The sequence below is a fragment of the Brachyhypopomus gauderio genome, chromosome 16, assembly GCF_052324685.1.
Source record: "Brachyhypopomus gauderio isolate BG-103 chromosome 16, BGAUD_0.2, whole genome shotgun sequence".
NCBI classification, from domain to species: domain Eukaryota; kingdom Metazoa; phylum Chordata; class Actinopteri; order Gymnotiformes; family Hypopomidae; genus Brachyhypopomus; species Brachyhypopomus gauderio.
In genome coordinates, this window is record NC_135226.1 from 16,373,202 (window position 1) to 16,394,527 (window position 21,326).

Below are 21,326 nucleotides of genomic sequence, written 5' to 3' on the forward strand. Positions count from 1 at the left end.
GAGGCACCCCCCACGGGAGACTGGGACCACGAGGTAAGCTAGGGGTCCGTTACATCGAACCCTATGTGATCACCTGACATGTTAACCCTGTGACATACAGAATCTGCCAGGGGACCGCTGCGTCTTCCGGGTCTTCCACGTTTCGGCTTTCAAACCTGTCCGGGAGGGGCCACTGAGTGACAGCGAGACCGCTAGGCCACCCTTGCCTCTGCAGCTTCCGGATGGTCCGGCGTACCATGTACATCACCTACTGGACTCCAGACGCAGGGTTAAGGGGCTTCGGTACCTGGTGGACTGGGTAGGCTACGGTCCTGATGAGCGTAGTTGGGTTCCAGCCTCCCAGGTGCTGGACCCCTCCCTCATCACCTCCTTCCACCGGGTTCGTCCTGACCATCCTGCGCCTCAGGGTCCTGGAAGACTAAGGGTATGCCAGGAGGCCGCCAGGAGGCCACCAGAGGGCGTGTGCACCCACACTACCCCGGTCCAAGTCCTGATTATTAACACCTGTATGTTATCAGTGTGCACCCCTTCATATCCCCACAGGTCGTGCAGTCCAGTGTTGCACATTCATTGAGGACATTGCATCTCCAATGGAGCTGCACACTGACGTGCCTTAAGGAGAAGCCCTTCTTTATTTTTTGCTTGTTCATTGCTCTTTTGAGTTTGTGCATGTTTGCTTTGTTGCTTTGCTTTGTGCTCGTTATGTATCTTTTGTCATGTATAATAAAAACCCTGACATGAGATCATTGCCTCCGGCTGGTTAATAAATGTTTCATTTTGTGTAAGTGTAAATAATGACTATTACACCATTTAAATTTTTGTCATTTAAATTCTTTTGATAATTAGTCAACTAAAATGATAGTTAGTCGACTTAAACTAGACTAAAACTTAAAACAACTCCAATGACTAAAATAAATTATGACTAAAACTAAATGACATTTTAGTTAAAAGACTAAGACTAAAACGAAATAAAAAATTGCTGTCAAAATTAACACTGCTGTCAGACCATTAGATAAGTGAATACGTTTCTCATATTTTTGTTAATTAATTATTTTTAAAAGCTTCACCACAAAGGATAAATGTCAGCAAGCCACTGAGATACAAAACGTAGATCATTTACTTAAAATATATGAAAGTTTATTGGTTAAACACCTCAATTAGACGTTGGAAGTAGACCTGACAAATGTACATTACAGTACATTGTGGTAAATACAGTGCACAGTGGGAAATTGAATTGGAGAGCAAATAAACAGACACAATCAAAAACCTGTAGGAATAAAATATAGCCTCATGAGACTGCAGCAGGGTGTATATAAAGGCAGAGAGGTCAAGACTGGGCCCATGGTCAGGATGGAATTTGAATGTCATTGAATTTCTATATTCCAGAGAAAACAATTTATGCTTCAGTTGATAGTTTTTATAATTCAGAGAGCAGTATATACATTTGGTAAAGTTTCTGCTTTATTGTAAACAGTTGTTGTAAAGTGATTTAGAACAAAACTGCTAGGCATCTTACAGGTTGTTCATATTTCTTTATTATTTCACCATATATGCAAAATTATTGCTAAAATTTAGAAGTGCACTGAGTCTAAGCAATCAAAAAATATGTTTTTTAAATATTTGGGTTACTTTACCTTTATAAGTAAAATTTCTCATATATGTATTTAAACTGCCATATGTAAAACGAATAATGAAACTTTACCATAAACTTTATACTACTACTAATAATAATAATAGAATATTTGAAATCCATCATCTGTGGGCTAGTAGCAGCTGTAAAGGAACAAATATCTTAGTGGTAGATTTGTTTTGACTACTATGGAACTACTATTACTGTAATGAAACAACTCCTGCAGTAGTTTTGTTCCAAATTACACTAAAACACTGATCGGAATGCAGACACATACTGCAGGAAATATTTCATTCACAACTTTCAAATTCAGTGGTTTCTATACTTTGGGGGAATGGAGGCCTCTTCTTTTCATTCCATATTTCTTTATGCTTTTATTATCTACCGTCTCAAACTCCACTCTCATATATTTAATTATATCTCAGAAAACATTGCACACTCCTATGCATGTACTAATAGGCCTACTGGCTGTGCTTGACTTGTGTTTTCCAATATTTATTATACCCAATATGCTACTCGACTTTCTTTTTAATTGGAACTCGATTTCTCTTACAGGCTGTTTAATACAAATGTTTTGCATTCATTATATTGGTTCATTTCAGTCTACTCTTCTGTTGTGGATGGCATTGGATCGGTTCTTTGCCATATGCAGACCTCTTTATTATCACAAACATATGGAAGTCCCCAATTTCCTTAAATTTGTCATTGCACCACTTATTAGAAATTTTTCTTTAGTTACGGCATTTGTCTTTTTGGCGGCAAAATTGTCTTTCTGTGGGACAAATGAAATAAATCACTGTTTTTGTGAACACATGGCATTGGTCCAGCTGGCATGTGGAGATATTTCTATTAACAACTTAATAGGACTTACAGCTGCTTTTCTGATACCAACTGTAGATTGTATTTTCATTGCAGTATCCTATGTAATGATATTTGCTTCAGTAATGAAATCTCGAAAGTCTAATTTAAAGGCTATTAATACTTGTGTTACACATATAATCGTCATCTCAGTTAGTTTGTCGTGTGCTTTAATTGCTTTTTTGTCATACAGAATAAGAAATGAGTTTTCTTCAGGAAGCCGAATTTTTCTTAGTACATTGTACATACTTTTTCCAAGCTGTTTTAATCCAATTATTTATGGAGTAAGGACAAAAGAAATAAGAGAACAGTTTCTAAAATTCATGAAAAATATAAATATTTTATCACAGTGACCATAACCATTGTTGTTCCTTTCAATCACATTTTGAAACTTACATCAAATGTTTATTTTAAAATGAAAGAATGACATTTATTTATTTTTTGTGACTGTATTTCTCAAGTGATGTTTAGGCACCCTAATACAAGTTAAAGTTACACACAAAGTGCTTTCTTCTTTTTACTATATTACCACATTATGAAATTGTAAACCTACGACACTTGTAAGCAAAGAGAAGCAGTGTTGTGGCATGAAGAAGTAACATGTTGGAACTTCTGACTGCTTTTATTTTAACACCCTCTGAATACTTTTTATTACAATATCATGATTTCATATTGAATAATGCTTGCTGCATTTCTAAATCTGATAAGTCCTGTTTAACAGCCTCCAGTGTATATCTCATATTAAATGCTATGGTGCAAAATACAATTTTCTGCTTTTCAGTGCTGTTAGAATGATGTTGGACATTCCACAATTCCTCACAATGGAAATTCATTGGATCAAAGCCTATTGTCAGGTCTGCCCCTGGGAATTCCATTCATCACCTCCAGAGGTCACTATTGCACAGATGTTTGTAATGATCTAATTTATTAGGCTTTATATGGTGCAAGTTGCAACTACTCTGCATGAAGCATCTTTGTAGTAGGTTGTAAATGCTTAATGAGTTTACATTCTATAGATTTTGCACCTTGGGGCTACAGCAATAATTTAATTTCTCACTGGGATTAATGAAGGTATATATCTATTTAGCTGTCTGTCTGTTTGTCTGTTGATATGAGTGGAACTACAGGGGTTGGACAATGAAACTGAAACACCTGTCATTTTAGTGTGGGAGTTTCATGGCTAAATTGGACCAGCCTGGCAGTCAATCTTCATTAATTGCACCAGTACGAGCAGAGTGTGAAGGTTCAATTAGCAGGGTAAGAGCACAGTTTTGCTCAAAATATTGCAATGCACACATTATGAATGACATACCAGAGTTTAAGAGGACAAATTGTTGATGCACATCTTGCTACTTTTTTGATACCTGAGGGGAAATTGCAGATACTAGAGTTGCCCGATTCCATACATAAAAATAAAATATATAAAAATTTAATATATGTTAAATCTATTATCTATTAAATCTATATGTATATACACATCCATAAACATACTCCAGAATAAAGTGGCAAAGTACGTGTAAAGTGGCAAAATGCAGTGGCGAAGTGATCAGTGATTATTGCACATATTAAAACTATCTACTGTATATACGTTGTATATACGTTGTTCTTGCACATATACATTTTATTTACACATGAAGTGAGGAGTTGTAGAGTTTGATGGCCACAGGTAGGAATGACCTCCTGTGGCGCTCTGTGGTGCTTTTGAGTGGAATGAGTCTTTGGCTGAATGTGCTCCTTTGTCTTGACAGTGTGTGGAACAGCGGGTGGGAGACATTGTCCATGATGGACTTTAGCTTGGACGGCATCCTCCTCTCTGTCACTGTAGTCAGCAAGTCCAGCTCTACGCCCACAATATCACCGGCCTTACGGATCAAATTGTTCTGTTAGCTGTTGGCATCTGCCACCTTCAGCCTACTGCTCCAGCATGTGTAACCAGCCGAATATTTTGGGCTGAGAAACGGCATCTTCTTTTAAGTCCCATTGGGCAGGGGGGTGCTTTTATTCCATCTATTACGGTAGTGAGCTAATCTCAGCTGCAGCCCATTTTAAAATGACAACTAATTATTAGGGGGGTATGTATAAAGACAGACCCAAGTCAGATGATGTGGTGCAACATTTTGGTGTGCCCTGCGTTGATGCTCTGGTGACTTGCAAAGAGTTTACTGTTGTGCTCAAACTTTGGACCAGTACAGGTATGTGCAAGGTGTTTTTGGTAGTAGTGTTGGCTTGGTGGGACAGGTATTTAGGGAAAAGTTGTTTCTATGGGGGACTATTGGGTAATATTTTAATCTTTGTTTTTACTCATTAGGTTGAGAGCCTGGGTGAACCGGCGTCCAACTTAATTGCCGTTGCTGTTTTTGCCTAACAGGTTTGACATTAGTGCTCTGTTTGTTTGTTTTTTTTTTTTTTTCTTTTTCTTGGTTTGGTATGTTTGTGTGTGTGTGTGGGATGTTAGAAGTTATGCTTTTTATATGATCTAGTGGGGTTATTTTATTGTGAATGATTTATTGTGTGTTTTTTATATATATATATATATATATATATATATATATATATATATATATATATATATATATATAACTGACCAGTTAGGTAGCAAGTGTTGCCGTGAGTCCATCGGATCTGCTGGCTGATCGTAAGCTGCATGGCGACTAGCGATAGGCCTCTGAGTTGGTGAGGTGAGCTGGGCTGTAGCCGTAATTGGCAGTGTTGGTGGGCGGCTGGGAGGTAATATCGTGTTATGCTCTGCTAAGAAATGTTTTCTTAATGATTTTGGATTGCGGGTGTACACGGGTTTGATGTGTGATTGTGCTAATTCTAATTTTGTTGGTGTGTAGAGCGAACCAGCCAGCCCTTAACTTTTATTGCCTTTATTGCACCTCTCCCAGTCAGGTGTCCTGTGTTGTCGGACGGCAGAGCGGCCAGCCAGCAGGTTTGATGAGACCTGAGGAGCCTTAATTGGTGCTCCGGTTGTTGCATGGATGGCACTATTGTCCTTTTGTGAAGACTGTAGTCTTGTGACTTGGTTTTATGATTATGTATTTTATCCAGTCCTGTTAAATATTTGCTACTGGTAGTGATCAAAGTAACTGTGTATTCATTGTTCATTACAACCATTGTTAAATTAGAGTCCTGGGGGGTGGGGCCCCAGGTGGCGTAGTAAACGTTATCTATCTGCCAAATAGTAGCGGACGGAGTGAGCAAAGTGATGGCCGCCAGGCTACACATGCAACAGCATAAAGGATAGCACTCCCCACCACAGACTCATAAAAAATCCTAAGCATTGTCCTGCAGATGTTGAAGGAACTCAAGACGCCTCAAAAAGTAGAGACGACTTTGGCCCTTTCTGTAGAGTTTCGGTGTTTTTTACCCCTCTCCAGTTTATTGTATATGTACACTCCAGGATATTTGTAGTACTCAACAGTGTCCACAATGACCCCACTGATGGACACAGGGGTCATGGGTGCCTTGTTCCGTCTTAGATCCACCACCAGCTCCTTCATCTTTGTTGTATTAAGCTGTAGACGGTTCAGCCCTGTACTCATCCTCATCACCTTTGCTGATGCATCCTACTTTTGCTGAGTCGTCAGAAAATTGCTGAAGGTGGCAGGTCTCAGTCCGATAGCTGAAATCTGTGGTATAGAGGGTGAAGAGGAAGGAGAGGACAGTTCCCTGTGGTGCCTCGGTGTTGCTTATCACACTATCCGACACAGTGTGCTGCAGGCGCACGTACTGAGGTCTGCCGGTCAGATAGTCTGTAATCCAGGACACGAGGGGGGTGTCTACATGCATCGTCATCAGCTTTTCACCCAGAAGAGCAGCCCAGATGGTATTAAATGCACTAGAGAAGAGAAAAAACATGATGCTTGCTGTGCTGGTTGGCTTTTCCAGGTGAGCGTAGACTCGGTCGAGCAGGTACATGACGTCTTTCACAACACAGGGACGCGCTGGAGACTTGGGCTCACGTTGAAGACATACTGCAGGACTCAACACAGCTGGGTGGTGCAGGCTTTAAGCACCCTGGGGGGGACGCCATCGGAACCCACAGCCTTATTTGAGTGGAGTCTATTGAGCTGTCTCCTCACCTGGTCAGCAGTGAGGGTCACTGTGGGGATGGTTTGTGGAGGTGTGAGCTGGGCTATCACAGGAGGGTGGGCAGGCAATCAAGGATTGGAGGGAGGGAGGGTGAGTGGAGTGGGCTGCAGGGAACAGCCAGAAGTAGAGTCAGGATAAGGGATGGCAGAGCCTGTAGTATCAAACTTGTTAACTGGTTTAGTTCATTGGCCCTGTCTTCACTGCCCTCAACTACTCTGTCTTTGGACCTGAAAACAGTGATGGTCCTCATTCCACTCCAAACCTCCCTGATGTTGTTCTGCTGGAGTTTACATTTCAACTTTCTCCTGTAATTGTCTTTTCCCACTCTGATTGTGGTCTTTAGCTTCCCTTGGATTGTTCTCACCTCTTTGGCTGCAATTCTGAATGCCCTCTTCTTGTCGTTAAGGAGGGACTTAATGTCCTTTGTTACTCATGGTTTGTTGTTTGGGTAACAATTTACAGTCCTGGTTGGGACAATGGAGTCCACACAGAAGTTGATGTAGTCCATTATGCACTCACTAAGCCCGTCGATGTCCTCTCCGTGCGGCTCACAGAGTGCCAGGTAGTCTGTAGTCTCGAAGCAGGCCTGCAGTACCTCATGAGTCACCTCTGACCATCTCCTCACTGTCCTCGTGGTCACAGGTTGGCTCTTAACAATAGGCACATACCAGGGGCTGAGGTGTACCAGGTTGTGGTCAGATCTACCCAGAGGGGGGAGCAGCTGTATGCATCTTTAACATTGCAGTACAGCAGATCCAGTGTTCGCTCCTCTCTGGTGGGACAGTCCACATACTGAAATAAGTTCGGTAGTGCCTTCGCCAAAGTGATGTGATTAAAATCGCCTGAAATGACTATAAGGCATTTGGGTGGTGGACTTGGAGACTTGCTATAGATGAGTGGATAGCATCACATCACACGCTGACGTCGGGTTTGAAGAGGGGGGAATATAAACAGCCACCATGACCTGTGAGAACTCCCGCGGTATAGTAATATGGTCGAAGTCTTACAGCAAGCAGTTCAAAATTGGGGCAACAGATCCTATCCTTGATGGTTATGTGACCAGTGTCACACCAGCGGTTATTAATAAGTATGGTGAGACCTCCCTCCTTCCTTTTCTCACTCGCTGCGCTGCACCGGTCGGCACGAACAGTCTGAAATCCCTCCACGGAAACGATGTTATCGGGAATGTCCTGGTGTAGCCATGTCTCCGTAAAGCACATTAAGCTACATTCTCGGTACTCCCGCTGACTCCTTTTTAATGCTGCAAGTTCGTCCATTTTATTCACCAGCAATCTCATGTTGCCCATATCATCGGAGGACGTGCAGCTTATATGCTTTTTTTCTCCATAATTCGCCGTCGTCTCGCTCTCGCTTTAGCTGTGCGCTGGTTAGTTCCACTTCTGCATCCCCTGTGTGTTCGCCTCCTTAACTCTGCCGGGATTTGTGTTGTAAAGTCCGCAATGTCGGCCGGCTTCAGTGCAGCTGGTCCCGGCTGTACACAGAGCGGACATGTTGCTGCGCCACGGTGAGTGAAAAAAGTATTTCCATGGCGAAAAAATAAACCAAAACACTCCCTACTAACATGATTCGAGAGGGCACAGCTTCACAAAGTTGCCAACTAAGCATACATAGTTTAAATGAATAATAAATAAAGAAAAAATAAGAGCAGAAGAAAGCAGACGAGCAACTGTAACGGGCTGCATGCGCACTCGCGCTTGTGCACCAGAATATCCAGGGTAATGTCAGCTTACCACCAAGAAGGATGAACCACATCCAACAGGATTAACTATGGACGCAAGAGGAAGCTGTCTGAAAGGGATGTTCAGGTGCTAACCCGGATTGTATCCAAAAAACATATAACCACGGCTGCCCATATCACGGCAAAATTAAATGTGCACCTCAATTCTCCTGTTTCCACCAACACTGTCCGTTGGGAGTTCCACAGGGTCAATATACACGGCTGGGCTGCTATAGCCAAATCTTTGGTCATTCGTGCCAATGCCAGACGTTGGTTTCAATGTCGCAAGGAGCACAAATCTTGGGCTGTGGACAATGTGAAATGTGGTGTTCTCTGATGAGTCCACCTTTACTTTTCTGCATGTTGGGAAATCAGTACAGTGTGGAGAAGCCCCAAAGAAGTGTACCACCCATACTGTTGCATGACCAGAGTGAAACATGGGGGTGGATCAGTGATGGTTTGGGCTGCCATATCATGGCATCCCCTTGGCCCAATACTTGTGCTAGATGGGAGCGTCACAGCCAAGGACTACTGAACCATTCTGGAGGACCATGTGCATTCAATGGTTCAAACATTGTATACTGAAGGTGGTGCTGTGTATCAGGATGACAATGCACCAATACACACAGCAAGACTGGTGAAAGATTGGTTTGATGAACATGAAAGTGAAGTTGAACATCTCCCATGGCCTGCACAGTCACCAGATCTAAATAATATTGAGCCACTTTGGGGAGTTTTGGAGGAGCATTCAAGAAACGATTTCCTCCACCAGCACCATGTAGTGACCAGGCCACTATCCTGCAAGAAGAATGGCTTAAAATCCATCTGACCGCTGTGCAGGACTTGTATATGACATTCCCAAAATGAATTGATGCTGTATTGGCCAGAAAAGGAGGCCCTACATCATACTAATAAATTATTGTGGTCTAAAACAAGGTGTTTCAGTTTCATTGTCCAACCCCTATAGTTCAAAGCAGTACCAGTTAGGCCGCCCCAGTCTCTTAGACAATTTATCAGTGTACAATGGTCTACGGTGCCCAAACCAGTGCTAACATCAATAAGAAGTATAGGTTGACTAGACGGGTTACCCTCATCAGTAACAGTTTAGTCTAAGATCAGGCGTTGTTTGCCGATATACAGTTTTGTATGTTAGCACGAACAAAGCCTTTGGTAAGGTCTTGAATTGTTGCATGTCACACATGCCAACTGGCCAACCATGCAGGTTATGCAGCCTACCCCACTAAGTTCCATTCAGGTAATGAGTGAGCCCCTGGACCCTGCCTGCATGGGATCCTTATCTGCATCTCTTCATCTCTGCATGAAGGTCTGGAGTAGAGACCACAGGGGTGCTTCCTTGTTCCAGTGTGTGAGGTATCCACAGAAAATATATGCACTGCAAAATGAAAACAATGCTCATGCAGATCTTGCAATGTTGCACTTTGCTTAGTTGGGAACCTGTTGTGCTTCAGAGTGACATGGCCAGAGTATAAAAAATACATAATTTTAATACAAGATTCCTAGCTGTACATCATTTTACATTGTAGACCTAAACAATGGGGAAGATGGCGGTGAATTACAGTACGTGTATATGAGAAGTGGCGAATGATTGGAGATCAACTCACTCTCCCATGTTGGTCTCCGACTGATTCTGCAGATGCCAGTAGGAATACAACATAACCTCAAGAGAGCACAACAGGGTGTATATAGATGCAGTAACGTGAAAATGTTATCAGGTTAGGATGCATGAAACAGGTGTACCAGCAGTAGATGTACCAGCAGTAAACAGGTGTACCAGCAATACATTGTGGTCTAAAGAGAAAAATGTATGCCTTGACTGACCATTTTCTCATAGATTCAGAGTGTAGTATATGTATTTGATACAATGTTGAGTTTTAATGTAAATCACAGGTACTATAGCGACACATCTTAGGACTGCTAGGAATGCAAGAGGTAATTCTACCAAATAGCCATTGATCATTTTTTCAGAAGTGCATTAAGGCTTAATACAACAGAAAATATTTTAGATATTTGAGTTACTTTACCATTATAAGTACTGAACATAAATAAAGCTATGCATTTATAAATGGTGGCATATAACAAGAATAGTGCTGCTGTAATATTAAATGTATACCGGTATTGGTCTTGCTGTTGAACTATACACAAATGTATTTTCTACTTAAATAAATAGTAGTACTTGAAATCCACCTGTGACTAGTGGCAGCACTGAATTAACCAGTCTCATAGTTGTAGACTTGTTTTGACAATAGCTACATTAAAATTACTACATGATTTTGTACCTGACTACCATCTTGCTTTGTTCAGCATGCAGAATCTTACTGCAGGAAATATTTCATTCACAACTTTCAAATTCATTTTCTATACTTTGGGGGAATGGAGGCCTCTTCTTTTCATTCCACATTTCCTGATGTTTTTATTATCTACTGTCTCAAACTCCACTCTTATATATTTAATTATATCTCAGAAAACATTGCACTCTCCTATGCATGTACTAATAGGCCTACTGGCTTTGCTTGACTTGTGTTCTCCAATATTTATTATACCCAATATGCTACTCAGCTTTCTTTTTAACTGGGACTCGATTTCTCTTACAGGCTGTTTAATACAAATGTTTTGCATTCATTATATTTGTTCATTTCAGTCTACTCTTCTGTTGTGGATGGCATTGGATCGGTTCTTTGCCATATGCAGACCTCTTTATTATCACAAACATATGGAAGTCCCTAATTTCCTTAAATTTGTCATTGCACCACTTATTAGAAATTTAAGTTTAGTTGTTTTAATTGTCGCTTTGGCTGGAAGATTGTCTTTCTGTGGGACAAATGAAATACATCACTGTTTTTGTGAACACATGGCATTGGTCCAGCTGGGCTGTGGAGATATTTCTATTAACAACATAATAGGACTTACAGCTGTTTTTCTGATACCAACTGTAGATTTTGTTTTCATTGCAACATCCTATGTAATGATATTTACTTCTGTAATGAAATCTGGAAAGTCTCATTTAAAAGCTATTAACACTTGTGTTACACATATCTTTGTCATAATAGTTAGTTTGTCATGTGTTTTAATTGCTTTTTTGTCATACAGAATAAGAAATGAGTTCTCTTCAGGAAGCAGAATTTTTCTGAGTACATTGTACATACTTTTTCCAAGCTGTTTTAACCCAATTATTTATGGAGTAAGGACAAAAGAAATAAGAGAACAGTTTCTAAAATTCATTAAAAATATAAATATTTTATCACCGTGACCATAACCATTGTTCCTTTCAATCACATTTTGAAACTTGCATCAAAAGTTTATTTTAAAATGAAAGAATGACATTTATATATTTTTGTGATTGTATTTCTCAAATGATGTTTAGGCACCCTAAATACAAGTTAAAGTTAAACACAGAGTGCTTTCTTCTTTTTATTATGTTATCACATTATGAAATTGTAAACCTACGACACTTGTAAGCAAAGAGAAGCAGTGTTGTGGCATGAAGAAGTAATTCTAGTTACATGTTGGATCTTCTGACTGCTTTTATTTTAACAACCTCTGAATACTTTTTATTACAATATCATGATTTCATATTGAATAATGCTTGCTTCATTTATAAATCTGATTTATAAAAAGTCCTGTTTAACAGCATCCAGTGTATTTCTCACATTATTAAATGTTATGGTGCAAAATACAATTATTATACCAATGGTTTTCATTTAGAAGTAGCAGACATTATACAAATGTTGAATTCTACTTATAAGCAATGCTGAAAATAAAAAAATAAATAAACCTTTCAGGCAGTTCATTGTTTATGTTGTTTTTGTGACATTTGTGCAAATGTATCTTTCTTTACAGTTTCAGTTTAAGTTCTACTTCAAGCTAGAACAATCACAGTATATACACAATTATGGCAGCCTTCCAAGTTAAATGATGATTAGTTTTAGTATAACTAAAATGATAAACACCTTGCTGGAATGTCTGAAGAAGCAGGTCCTAAATCATTACAAACCCTGATGCTGCTTTTCTGTGCTGTTTGAATGATGTCCAGTGATGTCAGTAACGCGTTACTCTAATCTTACCACTTTTTTCGGTAACGAGTAATATAACGCGCTACTATTTCCAGTCCAGTAATCAGATTAAAGTTACTTATCCAAATAACGGTGCGTTACTATTTTTATTTTCCCTAGTAAAAATATATATTTTTGCTTTCTTCTTGGCTCAGTTCTACTTTTGCGTCTAACCGTAGCGCACGACTCGCATGCTGCGCGCGACCCTGTGAGAGCGCGAGCACGTTTTACACGTCATTTTTTTTGCAGTGTTCTCCCGTAACGATCTGTGGTAGTATAAAGAAACACCCCTCAAAAACAGGGGAAGGGACATTTACATGAAGAATTTTTTTTTTTTTTTCAATTCTTTATTTTGTGACAAACATATGTTATCTTAGTATACATCATCAAAGTCAATGTTGTCACTTAGAACATTTTGTGCATTTATAAGATTATGGAAAACAAAAAAAAATAAAATAAAAATAAGCACACCCAAAATATATATATATATATATATATATATATATATATATATATATATATATATATACATGCATACACATACATTCACATACATACATATACACGTGCATACATACATACAAACAAATAATCAGTCACATGTCTGGCAGGTGATAATTTTACCTTAATACTCGAGCATGGGAAAAAACTTCTAATTACATAATTAATATGAACAAACACTGATGTCTACTCACTAGTTATTTCAACTAAATGTGGTCGTAAGGGCTTTACATAAGTTACCCATTTTAGCCATAACTTGCAGAATCTTTTCATTTGTAAACGGAGTGAAGAGGTAATTTTTTCTAAGATATAAATTTCGTTCACTAGATCAATCCAGTTATCTATTAAGGGGGGATCAGGTGTATACCAAGACCTTGTTATATTTTTTTTACAAGCAGAGATCAGAACCCCAAACAAATGTTTTTCAGGCCTTTCCCACATCCAATTTCCCAGGTATAGAATCTCAAATTGAAATGGTATTTCCATATTAAATATTTCCATCAATGCTTTATGAACAGCTAGCCAATAGTCCTGTATCACGGTACATTCCCAGAATATATGCCAATGATTAGCCATCCGATTCCCACATTGTCTCCAGCATGTTGCATTCCCAGTAAAATGTGCCTTTTGTTGTGGAGTAGTAAAGAAACGTACTAGACATTTCCATCCAAATTCACGCCATATATATGAGTTGGTATGTTTCCATTGAGATTCACAAACTTTGTGCCATTCTTCTTCTGAAATAACAAAGTTGCCTTCTTTCTCCCATTTATTTTTAATATATTGTGTAGAATGAGATTTTACCATTGTAAAGCCCTTGTACAATCTAGAAATTATGCCTTTACACAGTCTAGATGAATATGCATCAACCATTATTTGTATCATAGGTTCGTTCATGTCTGGAGTTTTCAGTTTTATTTTATGATCAAAATAATGGCATATCTGGAGATATCTGAAAAAATCTTGTTTTTCTAATCCGTATTTTTCTGTCAATGTCTGGAAATCGTGCAACTGGCCCTTTTCTGTTAATGAATAGTATGTCGTTATCCCTTTAGTTAACCAATATTTAAATCTATTATCCATTTTATTAGGCTTAAAATCCTTATCATAGGCACACCATCTAAATATTCTAAGTTTTTCACATAATTTGTATTCCTCTTTAACTGTACTCCAAATTTGTAATTCAGATTTCATCCAGGGATTTTGGATTTTATCCTCATATATTTTCCAATCATTTTCTGCTAATATTGCTTGCATTGGTGGATCTTTGATTATTGACAATTCAATATCTTTCCATCTAGCTTGATAATCTGGGTTACATAAGCAGATCAAGTATTTGATTTGGGCTGTGTAGAAATAATCTGTAAGATTTGGGAGAGCCATTCCACCTTTCTCCTTCAAAAGTTGTAATGTTTTGAACCTAATCCTGGGTCTCTTCCCCTGACATATGAATCTAGATATCATTTTATTCCATTCTGAAAATTGTTTTGGGATTATTTCTAATGGAAGAGCCTGGAATAAGAAGAGAAATCTTGGGAGGATATTCATTTTTACTGTGTCTATTCTGTGACTAAGATTTAGGAAGGATATGGAGTTCCATCTCTGTATGTCAGCTTTAATTTTTGTTAAAAGGGGGTCATAATTTGTCTCTGTTAAGGTAAAAATGTCCTTTGGTATATTTATGCCGAGATATTTTATTGTGTTCTGGTTCCATTTGAGGCTAAACTTGTCCAAGATCTTCTTGGAGGGCGTATAGTTAAAAACCAATATTTGAGTCTTCTGTACATTTAGTTTGTATCCAGCATATTTCCCAAAACGTTCCAGTAGGTCCATCAATTCAAGAAACGAGTTTGATGGTTCCTCCATGTACATCAGAACATCATCTGCATAAAGTGCAATCTTGTGTTGCTCCCCATGTATAGACACACCTTTAATTTTTTCTGTTTGACGTATCCATTGAGCGAGTGGTTCTATGTATAGGGCAAAGAGTAGAGGCGAGATTGGGCATCCCTGTCTTGTTCCCCGTTGTAATGTAATAGAGTCAGAGAGATATCCGTTTATTTTAATTTGTGCTTTTGGTTTATCATATAAAGTCTGAATTCCCTTAATAAATTGGTCATGAAATCCAAATCTTTTGAGAATGCTATATAAAAAGGACCAATTTACAGAGTCAAAAGCCTTTTCAGCATCCAGACTCACTAGACAGGCTTTTATTTTACGTTGCTGAATATGGTTCACTATGTGCAATGTACGTCTAATGTTATCATGGGTTTGTCTTTGTGGGACAAACCCTGTTTGATCATTGTGTATGAGTTTGGGCAGGATCTTTTCTACTCTTCTGGCCAGGATTGCCGTATATAGCTTATAGTCCACGTTGAGAACCGAAATAGGTCTATATGATGCACAATCTGTTTTATCCTTTCCTTCCTTGGGAATGACTGAAATGATAGCCTCCCTCCATGAAGGTGGTATTCTACCTTCCAACAGTGCTGTATTACAAGTTTGAAGGAGATTCGGTATTAATTCAGATCTAAAAATCCTATACCATTCGGATGGAAAACCGTCCGGGCCCGGAGACTTATTGGCCTTCAACCTTGAAATGGCCTTCTGCAGTTCATCTTCCGTTATCTCTGCTGTCAATTCCAATTTTTCTTCTTCCGACAGGGTAGGTAAATGGAGGGATCCCAGGAAACTATCTATTTGCGGGTCATTCTCTGTGTGTGGTTGAGAATACAGTTCTCCATAGTAATTTTTAAAGGCTTTTTGTATCCCATCTCTGTCATATATTAATATTTTAGAATCTTCTTCTCTAATTTTATAGATCATATTTTCTGATTCCTGTTTTTGTAATCTTCTTGCTAATAATTTGGTAGCCTTTGACCCTGACTCATAATATTTTTGTTTTGTAAATAACATCTTTTTTTCTATTTCTTGCGTATATATTGCGTTTAATTTGTTCCTAATCATCTTTATTTTTGAAATTAGATTCGGGTTTTGTTTTGCTTTGTTTTTCATTTCCAGCTCTTTTAATTCTTTATTTAAGTCCAACAGTCTGGATTGTCTTATTTTCTTTTGATAAGCACAGTGGGCTATTATTTTGCCTCTCATGACTGCCTTTAAAGTGTCCCACACTATCTCTGAACCCACTTCCCCATTGTCATTCTGTTGAAAAAACATTTTTATTTCTTCAGCCATTTGTGTTTTGAAATGCTGATTATTTAAAATGCTTGAGTTAAGCCTCCACAGTGTATTTCCCATAGTTCTATTAATTTGGATACTCAATGAAATTGGTGCGTGATCTGACAAATCAATTATACCTATATCATTATGACGTATTCTGTGTCGGTCTCTTTTAAATAAAAAGAAGTAATCAATCCTTGAGTAAACATTGTGGGGCGGGGAGTAATATGTGTAGTCACGTCCTGTTGGGTTCAGGTCCCTCCAGATATCTATTATACCCAATTCTGTCATAAGTATAGACATTTTTTTATGTAATGCATTCCTTGAGTTATCTTTTGTCGAGTCCAATCTTGGATTCAAACGTATATTCCAATCTCCCCCACAAATTACAATACCTTCTGCTTTTGCCATAAGGTCAAACATTTTCCTATAAAATGTAAAATCACTACCAGGTGGTGCATAAACGTTCAATATAGTTATTAGAATGCCCTCTACTTTTCCTGAAACCATGACATACCTTCCCTCTTTATCTTTTATTTCAGATATTTGTTCAAATGGTATTTTATTAGAAAATAAAATTGCAACCCCTCTCCTATGGCCTGATTTATAAGATGAATAATAAATTTTTGAGAAACCTATCCTTTTAAGTTTTTCATGTTCACTAGAATCCAGGTGTGTTTCCTGCAGTATGTGCTTTTGTGTATGTGCAGTATGTGCAATATGTGCTTTTTCCTTTTTCATTTTTGTTAAAATCTTACTTCTCTTCACTGGGTTTAGCAGCCCGTTTACATTAAAAGAAATTACTTTAAGATTTTGGTTGTTCATAGTTTATGAAGCATATCCAGTTCTTTCTCATAATTTCCCCACCTCTAATCCCCACCTCTAATCTGGCGTTCGTTTTGTTCAATTCTTGCTTTATGTCTGCAAGCTGTTGCCGGTTGTCCCGTCTGAAATCTTTCAGCTCGTTTAGAATGCTAAGCAGGCTGACCTCTTGTTCTGGCCCGCCATGTTGTTCTTGCTCGGGAGAACCGCTTCGGCTTCGCTGTTCAGCAAAATTCTGGGTTGTGTCGGTCGTCAACATATTTGTCCTTCGCCTTGTTGCAACCCCTTTTTGCATTATCTTAGAAATTCACTTCGGTTTTTATATTCGTTGTGTTTTTGGGGTTGTTTTACTGGAATGTCAGGAGGAGAGCCAAATTACGCTGCCATGTCGTGCGGCGGCGGAACCGGAACCTACATGAAGAATTTTAATGTTGCTTTGTGTTTCACGTTTGAAAAGTGCTGAAATTTTGACTAACGTCGCCTACTTTAAAATGCTTAAATTGTAATGGTATTTCGTTTCACAAACTGTCTGACTGAACAGTTCGCTTGTATTACGTTTACAAATAAATTTACAAATAATACCGCGCAGCTAAACAAACGTAATGTCAGGAGATACTGTAGCGACTACTACTCCTCACGGCGAGTCTTGCCCTTTAAGTGACATATGGGGGGGGGGGGGGGGGGGGGGTCTGTGTGCGCCAGGGTTGCGTTATCAATAAAGTTTCCCTCCTCGGGATTTTTGGATTAAGCAGTTTCTGCCTCGGTTACCGAACCTGCTTCAATACATTGTTACTGTTAAAAATGCACTTCCAATAAAGTGAGTATTGGAAAAATTAATTTTGCTGCTGAATGATTTTGCATTGAATATAACTACTAAAGTAACTTGTAATCTAACTAAGTTACTTTTAAAAGGAGTAATCAGTAATCAGTAATCGGATTACTTTTTCAAGGTAACTTAGCCATCACTGATGATGTCGGCCATTCCACAATTCCCCACAATGGAAATTAATTGGATCAAAGCCTATTGTCAGATCTGCTTCTGGCAATTCCATTCATCACCTCCAGAGGTCACCATTGCACAGATGTTTGTAATGATCTAATTTATTAGGCTTTATAAGGTGCAAGTTGCAACTACTCTGCATGAAGCTGCTTAATGAGTTTACATTCTATAGATTTTGCCCCTTGGAGCTACAACAATAATTTAATTTCCCACTGGGATTAATGAAGGTATATATTTATTTAGCTGTCTGTTTGTTTGTCTGTTTCATCGAAACACCAACGAAGGGAGGTGCCTTCCTGATGACCCCAATGAAAAGCTTGAAAGGTATTGTGTGTGTCTTTGTCACTTTGTTTTGAAGGTCAGTCCAGGTTTGTGTGGTGGTCTGAGTACTTTGAGGCAATGGACCATGAACATAGTGCGCTTTGCTTTTGGATCCTTGTCGAGCCAGTATCAGATTGTAGCTGCTGCTGTGTTCTGTTCAAGCAACTAGTGTGTGCATAGGGTGTGTGAAATCTATCTCATCATGGCAGTAGTTTCTTAGTAGTACTGGGTAGTTGAGATGATGGGTCATGAGCATAGTAGTAGGGTATTATTAGATCATAGTGGTTGGTTGGTTAATACATCCTAGCAAAGCCTTTTGCATGACTTCAGATGTTAGGTGCAGGATTTTATCATCTTCCTGTATTATGTTACTTAAATGAGTGGAACTACAGGGGTTGGACAACGAAACTGAAACACCTGTCATTTTAGGAGGTTTCATGGGTAAATTGGACCAGCCTGGTGGCAAATCTTCATTAATTGCACATTGCACCAGTACAAGCAGAGTGTGAAGGTTAAATTGGCAGGCTAAGAGCACAGTTTTGCTCAAAATATTGCAATGTACACAATATGGATGACATACAAGGGTTCAAAAGAGAACAAATTATTGGTGCACATCTTGCTGGTGCATCTGTGACCAAGATAGCAAGTCTTTGTGATGTATCAAGAGCCACGGTATCAGAATCAAAATCAGAATACTTTATTGATCCCCGAGGGGAAATTGCAGATGCTACAGTTGCCCGATTCCATACATAAAAATAAAATATATGTTAAATAGATCTATTAAATATACACATCCATAAACATATAAGAATAAATTGGCAAAGTATGTGTAAAATGGCAAAATGCAGTGGTGAAGTGATCAGTGTTATTGCACTTATTAAAACTATCTACTGTATATATACATTGTGTATACATTGTTCTTGCACATATACATTTTATTTATTATGCATTCATCTACTGTGCTTTATCGTCTCTTTCCTCAGGTGTTTGATATAGGTATTGCTTACTGTCCTTTTCTCAGGTATTGTGCATAATTGGGTTATAGCAGCGTTTCTCAAAGTGTGGTGCGCATGGGTATAGCAGGTGGGGCGCAAGCAATTGGAAGAAATGAACCTTTTTAAGCCTGTCGTTTTAATGCCTGTTCGTTTTGCATAAGCCCCAGATGTTTAAAATGTCTGCGGAACAGTGTGAACCAGGGCTAGATTCAGCCCTTTAATGAATTTGTACCGAATTACGTTTGCCATCTTTCCTATGACCCATCCTAAATACCCCAATTGACTGGTAATGGGTATTGGTACATATACCTAGGATCACTAACTACTGCCAAAGCCCCTGGCTGCCACCGTTGTTATACAGGCTGATCTGGGTGCACATAAGTAAAGAGCTCTTTTGGTTTGGTTATCCGTGATGACCGTCTCAAAACAGGTTCAACACCTCTGCTTGGTTCTTACCACCTGACTCTTGCTGGTCTACTTCAATATCAACAATTTCTTCACTTGTAAACTGTAACCCAGGGTTGAGTTCATCCTTGACTCCCGTTCGCTCCCCCAACGAGGGCTGAAGTTGTAGGTAACCTCTTCCTCCGACTCCTCACTGTCATCAGGTTCACTGGATGGTAACTGTTTCCTTACTGACTTGTTCTTTCTTTTTGCAGATTCCTGTGGCTGAGATTGTTCCAAAGCCAAGTCATTCACCAGTAACAACAAATTTCGGTAACACTTTACAATACGGTTCCTTAATTAATGTTTAAGTACTTATTAACTAAGCAATAGATAATGGAGAATTGTCGTCATAGTTTTACCTTAATTACTCTTCACTATAATAAACTACTATGTTAGGTCACATGTAAGTAATTAATAAGTAGTCTTCATCAATTTTCGTAACTACTTACTTTCGGTTCCTTAATTAATGTATTAGCTAAGCAACAAGTAATAGAGAATTATCATCATATTTTTCATTAATTACTCTTCACTTCACTGTTAGTTCACATATAAGTAATTAATAAGTTGTCTTCATCTATTTTTGTAACTACTCACTTAATCAGTCCTTCATTAATAAGTAGTCTTTGTGTGCATGTGCGCTGGTTTGGGTACGCCCCTGTTTGAATGTCTAGCGATGTCTAGACAATCGCCTTTGTAAGTTCTCTCACCTATCTCTAGTCTCGTTGCACACGTTATGTATTATTGTTGACATTGTCATGAGTGTTGTGTTGTTAGTTTTCGTCACTGCTTTAAACGCATCCTTACATACAGGCTACACTTTACTATTATACACTGCACACTATAACACTTCCTCATTGTAATTACAGGTCATTACAATGAGGAGTACTTAGTGTTAAGGTAACCGTACTGGGGTGGGTTTCCCGAAATGTTCTTAGCGCTAAGTACTTCGTAACCTCGTACGTTTCATACGAGGTTACTTAGCGCTAAGAACGTTTCAGGATACTCACCACTGTTAAGTAAATACGTGATTACTTATTCTGAAGTTACTTACTGTGACGTTGCGAGCAGGCAGGATACCGAGATGGGAGCAGCGTTTAAAGCAGTGATGAAAATGAACAACACAACACTCATGACAAAGGTCGAACAACAACTGATGAAGGACATGTACAGGACACACACTTACATATCTCAACAATAATACCCAAACCAGCGCACATGCACACAAAGACACGCTGGAGTGACAAGTACATAAGCATTAATGAAGGACTGATTAAGTGAGTAGTTACAAAAATAGATAAAGACAACATATTCATTACTTATATGTGAACTAACAGTGAAGTGAAGAGTAATTAATGAAAACTATGATGATAATTCTCTATTACTTGTTGCTTAGCTAATACATTAATTAAGGAACTGAAAGTAAGTAGTTACGAAAATTGATGAAGACTACTTATTAATTACTTACATGTGACCTAACATAGTAGTTTATTATAGTGAAGAGTAATTCAGGTAAAACTATGACGATAATTCTCCATTACCTATTGCTTAGTTAATAAGTATTTAAACATTAATTAAGGAACCATATTGTAAAGTGTTACCCAAATTTCTATGCAGCACTTGAATTTTCTTGTCACCTTGTTCGGCTTTGACTTTGTAGACAGGACACACA

At 38.7% G+C, this 21,326-nt stretch overlaps 2 protein-coding genes across 2 annotated transcripts; both read left to right on the forward strand.

Moving 5' to 3' along the window:
• The first annotated feature begins 1,893 nt into the window (after positions 1–1,893).
• Positions 1,894–2,841, forward strand: LOC143478028 (olfactory receptor 52K1-like). The gene has a single exon (XM_076976947.1). The coding sequence runs from the start codon at positions 1,894–1,896 to the stop codon at positions 2,839–2,841; it is 948 nt and encodes a 315-aa protein (XP_076833062.1).
• Positions 2,842–10,644: 7,803 nt separating this feature from the next.
• LOC143477367 (olfactory receptor 52K1-like) lies at positions 10,645–11,589 on the forward strand. Its single transcript, XM_076975950.1, has one exon. The coding sequence runs from the start codon at positions 10,645–10,647 to the stop codon at positions 11,587–11,589; it is 945 nt and encodes a 314-aa protein (XP_076832065.1).
• The last annotated feature ends 9,737 nt before the right edge of the window (positions 11,590–21,326 follow it).

Bases quoted from the DNA above. Each gene is read 5' to 3' on its own strand.
- LOC143477367 (XM_076975950.1), top strand. From the start codon at position 10,645: ATGCAGAATCTTACTGCAGGAAATATTTCATTCACAACTTTCAAATTC.
- LOC143478028 (XM_076976947.1), top strand. From the start codon at position 1,894: ATGCAGACACATACTGCAGGAAATATTTCATTCACAACTTTCAAATTC.